Below are 9,669 nucleotides of genomic sequence, written 5' to 3' on the forward strand. Positions count from 1 at the left end.
CCAGACTTCAGAGCCCCAGTGTGGGGAACAGTTCCTCCCTCCCTGTCTGGGGCCTCCAAATCTCAGCTGCCCCAGCTGAGTGCCTGCCTGTATGGGACCCTCCATATCTGCATCCCTGTCTCTGTGCCTTGGTTCAAATCCTGGTTCCACCACCACTACCTGTGTGAACTTGGGCAAGTTTCTTCGCCTCTGTGTGCCTCAGTTTCCTCATTTGTAAAATGGGGACAATAATATCTCTACCTCACACTGCCCTGAGGAGTAAACGAGCTAATATTTGTAAAGTGCTTGATGCACAACAGGTGTTGTAGAAACGTGAGCCATTCCGCATCCACGTGGGACAGTCTGTGTGTGAGGGTCTCTGCATTATCTGTGAGGTTGGGGTGGGGTGTGGGGCCGTTACTCATTGTCCCAGGCCTGGTCTGACCCTGACCCCTTCCCACTCCCAGGACTACATCCCCACAGAGGGCGAACTGCTATTCCAACCTGGGGAGACCTGGAAGGAGCTGCAGGTGAAGCTCCTGGAGCTGCAGGAGATGGACTCCCTCCTGCGGGGCTGCCAGACCCGCCGCTTCTACATCCAACTCAGCAACCCCAAGTTTGGGGCCCGCCTGGGCCAGCCCCAGTCTGCCACTGTCATCATTGGGGACCGAGGTAGGCAGAGTCTGGAGTCAGCTTAAGCAGGGCTGGGGGCTTCTTGACAGTCTTAGCAAGTAAAAATACAGGGCGCTCAGTTAAATTTGAATCTCAGATAAGTAACCACCACATCTGTAGTATAAGTATGTCCCATGCACTATTTGGGATGTACTTATCCTAAAAAAGTGTTTGTTGTTTATCTAAAGTTCCAATTTAACTAGGTATCCTGCCTTTATCTGGCAACCCTCCTCTCAATCAGAGGCTGGGGTCACGCGGCCACCGGCCTGCTGCTGGCTGTGAATCCCACCACTAAGGGCCTTAGCCCTTTGACTTCAGCCTTAATTCCAGCTAAAATGCAGGTGTTCCCAGAAGGGGTGAAACAGTTCTTATGGGTCCTGAGAACTGTATAGTGGGGTCTGTGAGCCCACCCGGAGAGGAGGCTTGCAGAGAAGATGGGGGAGGAGGAGGAATCTTGGGGTACGGGAGTGATGGAGGGCGTTGGGAGGAGCCAAATATTCTCACGTGGGACACACCCTTGGCTGCCAAAGGGAGAGAGAGAGCAAACTCCTTCTCCTCCTTCTCGTCCCTCCAGAGACCCTCCTGGGCCCCCCCAAGTTTGGCAGGATGCCCTGTGCTTTACTAATGGGGGCACCAGCCCTCTAGAGACCCCCTTTGGCAGGTCTCAGTTGAGGGGGGTGCAGGGAAGGAGCGTTGGGGTTTAACTGGGCTTCTGGCGCCCCCTGGTGGCGACGGTGGGTTCCTGCCCCCCTCAAAGCAGCAGGGGGTCTCAGCTGGCTGCCCTGCCCTGGCTTGACCCACTACAGATGAACTGGACGGGAACTTAATGGGCCAGACCCTGTCATCACCCCCACTCCCCCGGGGTGACCTGGGTGCCCCACAGAACCCCAATGCCAAGGCCGCCGGGTCCCGGAAGATCCACTTCAACTGGCTGCCCCCTCCTGGCAAGCCAACAGGGTACCGGGTAAGGTGGGGGGGCGATGAGGGTGATGGATGGGGAGGCAGGGCACATAGTGGGGAGGTGGGCCACCCGGGGGCAGAGGGCCCTTGAGGGAGAGGAGAGGGCATGCTTGGCCTCAGTGGATGGGGGAACCCCCATCTGTGCCCCGGGGGAGAGGCAAGTTCCTGGACGGTGGCCCCACCAGCCCAGAAACACCTCTGCTCTGCCCCAGCCCTGCTGTGTGAACCTGGCAGGTCACTCGGTCCCTCCGTGTCTGTGCGCAAAGCGGGTAACAAGGGCAGGGCTCAGTGGAGGGACGATCAGCTTTGCCAGCTGCTCCCCACTGACCAGCCCCGCCCCGGGAGCAGGTGAAGTACTGGATCCAGGGTGACTCTGAGTCCGAAGCCCACCTCCTCGACAGCAAGGTGCCCTCGGTGGAGCTCACCAACCTGTACCCGTATTGCGACTACGAGATGAAGGTGTGCGCCTACGGGGCGCAGGGCGAGGGCCCCTACAGCTCCCTGGTGTCCTGTCGCACTCACCCGGAAGGTGAGGCCTCGCCTTTCCGTCCATCCACCTGTCTGCCCCCCAGCTACCCTGATGCCAGCGTGCCCAGCCCTGTCCCCCGACCCCCTAGAACTCTTGCCCCCTCTCTGCGGCTGACAGCTCTCTTCCTGCATCCCCTCCCCCTCCAGTACCCAGCGAGCCGGGGCGTCTGGCCTTCAATGTCGTCTCCTCCACCGTGACCCAGCTGAGCTGGGCTGAGCCGGCCGAGACCAACGGCGAGATCACAGCCTATGAGGTCTGCTATGGCCTGGTCAACGAGGACAACCGTAAGGATGTGGGCCTCTCCTTCTGCCTCCAGGGAGGGGGCGGAGAGTGGGAGGAGGTCACGGCGTCCCGGTCAGTGGATGAGCCCATATGTCTGATTGCCTGGGGCATCGTTAGCTTTGTGGTCAGGTTTGGGCTGAGTTGCGTTCCAAAGCCAAGCCCAGAAGCTCCCGGGGCAGGTAGGGATGGAAGGCCTGAGATTATATATGTGCAGTGGGGTCACAAGTGTCCAGGGCTGCCTGCCCATGCAGGTAACTAGAATGGCTCAATTCTACACGGTTCTCTTAGGGCCAGAGTAGAGGTGACAGATTTAGCAAATAAAAGCGGAGGACACCCTGAACTTCAAATAGACAATTTTTCTAGTACATTTCATGCAATATTTTATCTGGCAGCCCTAGGCCAAAGCATCTGGCAGAACTGTTATTTTTCTCCCAGTCCTGGAAAGGGGAGGGATGACCCCTGCCAGTTGTCAGGATGAGAAACTATTTGAGGGAACTTGGTCCCGCCTCTCGCCTGGTGCAGGGCCCTCCTCCTGGTGCTCTCACGTCTGTTTGGTCCATCTCAGGGATGGAGAGCTGACCACCCCCAAATAGGACCTGCGGACCCTAAAGTGAGTCAGGCTTAGCAGCCCCAGGGTGGCCCAACAGGGCAGAGGGCAGCAGGATTGCTCTGGGCCTCAGGCTCCTTGCTCTTCACTAGCCTGGCTGACCAAGCACAAGCTTCTCAGCAGCTGCATCACATCCTTGGCTCATTCTGAGTTTACAACACCTGGTCCACTCATGGACCACTGTCAGGAAGTGCCTTCTGACCCAGCCTTTAATCCCAGGAATGACTGGTGGCTTCAGCCCATGGCCTTAGCCTGCTGAGGCCTCCGCTGTGTCACGAATGTGTGAGGCAGACCTCCTGGCCCAAGGGCGTCAGCAACTTTGGGGTGGCCCCCTTCCCTTCTCCCCCTGGTGGACAGAGATGAGAGAGGGCAGTTAGAGACCTCCCCGGGCTGACAGCCCAACATCAGCCAATTCTTGGAGCACAGCTGCTCACTTATCAAACAGCATCAAGGGACTTCCCTGGTGGTCCAGTGGTTAAGAATCCATGCTTCCACTGCAGGGGGCATGAGTTCGATCCCTGGTTGGGGAATTAAGATCCCGCATGCCACGCGGTGGGGCAAACAAACAAACAGCATCAAGCTTAGCAGGTGTTGTTTTTCCAGAGCCCTCCTTTGGACCCCTTGGAAACTGGGACATTTTCTGGTCTCCCAGACGTCTTCCAACATAGAGGGCCCCATCTTGTCACACGGGGGCCTAGGCACCGTAACTTGCTCAGAGCAGCCTGGGGTCTCTTCCTCCTCTCTCCCAGGGCTTGCGTCCACCCTTCTAGGTGTGGCGGAGGAGAGCTGCTTCCCCTCTGCTCTCGCCCTTAGCTCTCACAAGCCTCAGCCGGTCCTCAGGTGCAGGTCCAGGCCTGCCTCTCTCCTCCCGTCCTTGCCCAAGTGACCAGGGCAGCCGTGCATTTGGGCAGCGAGGCACAGGTGGTGAGGGCGCCCAAGCCTCGGGAGCCAGCGTCACACAGACGCACATGGACGCAGGACCCTTTACCAATTGGTAGCGGTGACAGTGGGGCCGACTTGAGTCCGGTCTGTCTCTGCCACTTAACTTAGCAGTGAGCCGCGTGGAGCCTTCTCTAAGCCAGTCACACCCAGGCTCTCCGGGCTTGGCATGCAGCTGGGGTTCGACAGTTGCTTGCTCCCTGACTCATTCCCCAAACTCCTGGGTGCGCTTCAGGGGCTGTGCAACAGTCCTGGTGCGTCAGAGGCAGGCACCAGGCCAGAAGCTGGATGACCCCTCTGAAGCACTCTCCCTGTCCCAGGACCCATCGGGCCCATGAAGAAGGTGCTGGTAGACAGCCCCAAGAAGCGGACGCTGCTCATTGAGAACCTGCGGGAGTCCCAGCCGTACCGCTACACAGTCAAGGCTCGCAACGGGGCAGGCTGGGGGCCTGAGCGGGAGGCCATCATCAACCTGGCCACCCAGCCCAAGCGGCCCATGTCCAGTGAGTGGTGGGCGGGAGGCACAGGGCAGACAGGGGCGGGCAGGAGGCCGAGGCTGGGGCCCCGGCTCACCTGCTCCCACCCTGCAGTCCCCATCATCCCGGACATCCCCATCGTGGACGCCCAGAGCGGGGAAGACTACGAAAGCTTCCTCATGTACAGCGATGACGTGCTCCGCTCCCCGACTGGCAGCCAGAGGCCCAGCGTCTCTGATGACACTGGTGAGTGGGCCTGGGACGCCTGCGAGGAAGGTGGGGGTCCTGGGTAGAGGGTGGGGCCGTCACTGGTGTCCAGAGAGAGCCAAGGGGCCAGTGCACTGGGCAGGAAGGTCACACCAGAAGTCCCCTCTCAGCCCCAGACGAGTATCTACAAAGCCGACGGTTTGGCAGGCACCACACTGGCTCTGGATACAGAGGGGACAAAGCCGACGTGGCCCAAGTGAATCGTGTGCATGTCTGTGTGTGAGGACAGGCAGACAGACCTGTGCTTGGGGCACATGCACACAGGCTCGTGCACCTGGGACTGGAAACACAGTTTTGAGACTCGAAGGCCCACCAGCAGTGCCATGGACTCGGGCCACCTCCCAGGGACAGGGCTATGCGGGAGGAGGCAGGCCTGGCTCTGGGGGCCACAAAGCAGTGTCTCCTCCTTCCTTGATTCCTGTACAGTGTGATGCAAAGAGCCCTCGACTGGGACCCTTGGGGACTCAGTTTGAGCTCTGCTCCACTGCAGGAATTCAGATGAGTCACCCTCTCTGTGCCTGTTTTCTGATCTGTGAAATGGGCTGCCAATCACACACTACCATTAGTGAAAATCCTCCGGGATTTGTATTTTCCTCCATCATTGCCTATACCAGGCCTCCGTGGCGTCAAGCTTGGGTTTAAGGAACCCAAGCCCAAGGGTCTTGAGAGTTTTGAGGGTCTGAAGTAAAGAGCAGCTGGTACGAATCAGGTGCCCCAGCTCAGCTGCACTACACTTGGCTGCCTGTGACGCACTCTGGCTGCTGGAAGTGCCCCTGGGAGGCCGGCAGGGGAGAGCTCACTCCCTCCGTTATCCAGACGGGAAACTGAGGCTCAGAGCAGCAAGTCCTCACAGCTGGCGACAGAGCCCAGGCTCTGGTCCAGGGGTCTTCCCTCGCCGGCTGCAGCCCGGGCCGCCCTCTTCCACCTCTCGGGCCAGGGCCTCGCCAGGCCACCGGGCTCCTCGGCACACACACCCGGACCCCAGAGAGCCAGAGGATGGGCTCACGTCAGAGCGCCACCCGCCTCCTCCCCCAGCCCCTCCGCGCAGCCGCCCGCGCCTCCCGGCGGTGCCAACGCGGCCCTTCGTTGTTCCCAAGGCGGCAGCGGCTGGAAGTTCGAGCCCCTGCTGGGGGAGGAGCTGGACCTGCGGCGCGTCACGTGGCGGCTGCCCCCGGAGCTCATCCCGCGCCCGTCGGCCAGCAGCCGGCGCTCCTCCGACTCTGCCGAGCCGCCCCGCGGGCCCCTGGACGACGGCGCCGCCGAAGGGGGCGCGCGGGGCACCGGCGGGGAGGGAGGTGACCGGCCTGCCCTGACCCGCACCCACCTAGGCTCGCTGGTCTGCTGCCTCTGGGCTCCAGCCAGAGCCCACCGCGGCCAGGCTGCCCGGCTCCCACCCCAGAGCCAAGGGACCCCAGGGCAGGCGCTGGGGCTCTCCCCAAAGCTGGACTGCCCCCAAACTTCCAAGTCTGTTGTGTCCAGGGGGCAGGCCCTGGTGCCCAAGGAGACCCCTCAGAGGCCTCAGGGGACCCAAGGGCAGGCGTTTGGGCTCTCCCCAGGGCAGGGCCAACTGCAGGGGCAGTGAGTCCCCGGCTGAGGTCAGCGGCCGTCCATAGGGGCGTCCTGCCAGGCCACAGGACCTGAGTTGCAGACGCCTAGGGGGCCCTTGGACTCCTCCAAGGACCTCTGTCCCTGGCGGGCCAAGGGGAGCAGGTTGTTTTTACGCCAAGGGCCCCCAGAGGGTAGGTAATCCAGGGAATTCCCAGGGCCGCAGCCTGCCCCGAGGGGCTCCAGGCCTGGTGCGGGCCGGTCCGGTGACCCTGCTCTACCCCACAGAGCACCTGGTGAACGGGCGGATGGACTTTGCCTTCCCGGGCAGTGCCAACTCCCTGCACAGGATGACTGTGAGCAACGCCGCCTACAGCACCCACCTGAGCCCACACCTGTCCCACCGCGTGCTGAGCACGTCCTCCACCCTCTCGCGGGACTACCACTCGCTGACCCGCACGGGACACTCGCACTCGGCCACGCTGTCCAGGGACTACTCAACCCTCACCTCCCTCTCCTCCCAGAGTGAGTGCCCGCCACCTCCCCTGCTCTCCCCCTAATCCTTCCTCTCTTCCAGCTCCTGGACGCTCGGGCTGCTGGCCTGCCGTCGCCCTCCTGCCCATCCTCTGACATGCACACTTCCTGCCCTGTCACTCTTGTTTTGTCCTGCCCTAGGCCTCCCTCCCATCTGGGAACACGGGAGGAGCAGGCTTCCGCTGTCCTGGGCCCTGGGGTCCTGGAGTCGGGCTCAGATGAAGGGGGTCCCCCACTCCGGGGACTCAAGAGACTCTATAATCCTGGCTGGGCAGCCAGCAGCACCCTTTTGGGGCCCAGGTAGTACAGGGGTGGCCATCCTGTGCCTCCACAGCTGTCCTGCTCCATCTCTCACCCATCCACCCACCGCCGCCGCCGCCGCCCGTGCCACCTTACCCTCCATTCCATCCACATCAGCGCTGGTGCCGAACGCGGCTTCCGTCCTCCGGGGGTGCTGGGCTGGGGCAGGAGAGGGGCCAGGCCAGCTGAGGAGGGTGGGGGCCGGCTGACTCACGGGCTCACCCCGTCTCGGCACAGGCAGGGCCCGCACCCACTCTGAGGACGTTCAGGAGGTGCTGGGTGGCCTGGATAGGGTGTTGCAGGGTGAGTGGGCCACCTGGCCAGCGGTCAGTGCAGGCACCACAGCTGAGGGCGGGCAGGGCTAGAACTAGCACTCCTGCCCAGACACCCCCGACACCGGCTGACTGTGGCCTCCTGTCTCCAGGCTCCCGCTTGGCTGCAGGTGTGCCCAACACACCCACCCGCCTGGTGTTCTCAGCCCTGGGACCCACGTCTCTGAAAGTAAGCTGGCAGGAGCCGCAGTGCGAGCGGGCGCTGCAGGGCTACAGCGTGGAGTACCAGCTGCTGAATGGCGGTGAGACACGGCTGCTGTCGGGCTGACACACGGGGACACCCGACTGTCAGGAATCCACCCAAGTCCCTTGAACACTAATGCTCCCCCCATCACCCCACCTTTCTGAGAGAGTCTCTCTCTTCCAAGACCCCCACTGCCTCTTCTGATGGGTCCTCATCCATCTCCCTGGGCGTCTCTCCAGATCATTCCCACTGCTAGGTTTTGCCTAACAAGGCCTCACCAGCCTAGGGACCCAGGGCCTCTGCTGGCCTATGAGATGTCTTTTCAGGCATCGGGAAGTGGCACTTCCGTGGGCAGACACACTCACGGCAGCATGACCTGGGCCCATAAACAGCCAACATACGCAGATGGGATTTCAGGTTCCACTCATCCCTCGTATAACGTTCGACCTGAACAACCAACCACACTATACAAGGCTGACCCTACCTGTACCCAAGCCACAACTAATGCTGGGTGGCTGGTGGCTAGGTCTTGACAGTAGCCTAGGGAAGGGCTGGGATCAGGCCGGGGATGGGAATAAGGAATAATCCTGCTCTGCTACCTGCCTCCATCCCCACCCAGGTGAGCTGCATCAGCTCAACATCCCCAACCCCAGCCAGACTTCGGTGGTGCTGGAAGACCTCCTGCCCAACCACTCCTACGTGTTCCGCGTGCGGGCCCAGAGCCAGGAAGGCTGGGGCCCAGAGCGCGAGGGTGTCATCACCATCGAGTCACAGGTGCACCCACAGAGCCCACTCTGCCCCCTGCCGGGTGAGTTGCCCCCCCCACCCTGACAGTTGCCCCCCCATCTTGCACCCACAAACCCACCCACCCATCCACCGACACCCTTCCTCTGCTGTCCCCAGGCTCTGCCTTCACTCTGAGCACGCCCAGCGCCCCGGGCCCACTGGTGTTCACCGCCCTGAGCCCAGACTCTCTGCAGTTGAGCTGGGAGCGGCCGCGCAGGCCTGATGGCGACATCCTCGGCTACCTGGTGACTTGTGAGATGGCCCACGGAGGAGGTGCTGCCCGCCCCAGGGTCAGGGGGACCAGGGGAGGGGTGGAGAGGGAGCCACCGAGGCTAAAGGCATCTTCCCTGCCCAGAGCCGGCCACCACGTTCCTGGTGGATGGCGACAGCCCCGAGAGCCGGCTGACCGTGCCAGGCCTCAGCGAGAACGTGCCCTACAAGTTCAAGGTGCAGGCCAAGACCACCCAAGGTTTCGGGCCGGAGCGTGAGGGTATCATCACCATCGAGTCCCAGGATGGAGGTAGGCTGCTTCACCCCTTCTTCACCCGCACCCCTTCTCTGGCCACGCCTTCTCCTGGCACCACCCTCTGACTGGCCCCTCTGCCCACTCCAGGCCCCTTCCCACAGCTGGGCAGCCACTTGGGGCTCTTCCAGCACCCAATGCCAGGAGAGTACAGCATCACCACCACCCACTCCAGCACCACTGAGCCCGTCCTACTGGGTGAGTTGCCCGGCGGGGGCTCCTGGCTCTCCCGGGGGAGCACAGTGCTAACAGAGGAGAGGGGGTTGGGGACCCAGGTAGACCCTTCAATACCTCTTCCCCTGCAGACGGATTGACCCTGGGGTCCCAGCACTTGGAAGCCCATGGCTCCCTCACCCGGCACGTGACACAGGAGTTTGTGAGCCGGACGCTGACCACCAGTGGAACCCTCAGCACCCACGTGGACCAACAGTTCTTTCAGACCTGAGCCCCCGACCCCCACCTCCTCTCCCTGGCGCTGCCTCAGCTACTCCATCCTTGGACCCCTGGCGGCCAGCCCACCCACATGCTGATCACAGGACCGGTGCCTCTGGCCACAGAGCAGGGGGCAGGTGTCCTCTGGGAGGCATGAAGTGGTCCCGGAAGGCCCTTCGGCTGCCCTCCTACCCTGGGCCCAAGCCCATTTGTAACCAAAGAGCTAGGACCAGCATGACAAGGTCCCAGCTTTGTTCTCCACTTAATAAAAGATTTTGCTACCGCTTGGCTCTGCCCTGTCCATGTTTCTGGGGCCTGCCCA

The 9,669-nt window shown here is 62.0% G+C and overlaps 1 protein-coding gene across 7 annotated transcripts in view; it reads left to right on the plus strand.

Annotated features, from left to right (window-relative positions):
• The window catches only part of ITGB4 (integrin subunit beta 4), a 31,422-nt gene extending 21,789 nt beyond the window's left edge, over nt 1-9,633 (plus strand). For 4 of the 7 annotated variants that reach the window (XM_059908868.1, XM_059908869.1, XM_059908867.1 and 1 more), the window contains 15 exons: nt 447-651; nt 1,458-1,615; nt 1,960-2,140; nt 2,287-2,424; nt 4,289-4,471; nt 4,559-4,690; nt 5,809-6,006; nt 6,545-6,781; nt 6,932-7,090; nt 7,515-7,664; nt 8,226-8,414; nt 8,510-8,665; nt 8,748-8,912; nt 9,006-9,113; nt 9,221-9,633. In XM_059908868.1, coding sequence (XP_059764851.1) covers nt 447-651; nt 1,458-1,615; nt 1,960-2,140; nt 2,287-2,424; nt 4,289-4,471; nt 4,559-4,690; nt 5,809-6,006; nt 6,545-6,781; nt 6,932-7,090; nt 7,515-7,664; nt 8,226-8,414; nt 8,510-8,665; nt 8,748-8,912; nt 9,006-9,113; nt 9,221-9,360 — 2,499 coding nt within the window. In that variant the 3' untranslated portion in view covers nt 9,361-9,633. The remainder of the gene's footprint in view (nt 1-446; nt 652-1,457; nt 1,616-1,959; nt 2,141-2,286; nt 2,425-4,288; nt 4,472-4,558; nt 4,691-5,808; nt 6,007-6,544; nt 6,782-6,931; nt 7,091-7,514; nt 7,665-8,225; nt 8,415-8,509; nt 8,666-8,747; nt 8,913-9,005; nt 9,114-9,220) is intronic. The other 3 variants (XM_059908871.1, XM_059908872.1, XM_059908873.1) reach the window with 3 other exon arrangements.
• Nucleotides 9,634-9,669: the final 36 nt, after the last annotated feature.

The sequence above is a fragment of the Balaenoptera ricei genome, chromosome 20 (genome assembly GCF_028023285.1).
Source record: "Balaenoptera ricei isolate mBalRic1 chromosome 20, mBalRic1.hap2, whole genome shotgun sequence".
Lineage (NCBI taxonomy): Eukaryota > Metazoa > Chordata > Mammalia > Artiodactyla > Balaenopteridae > Balaenoptera > Balaenoptera ricei.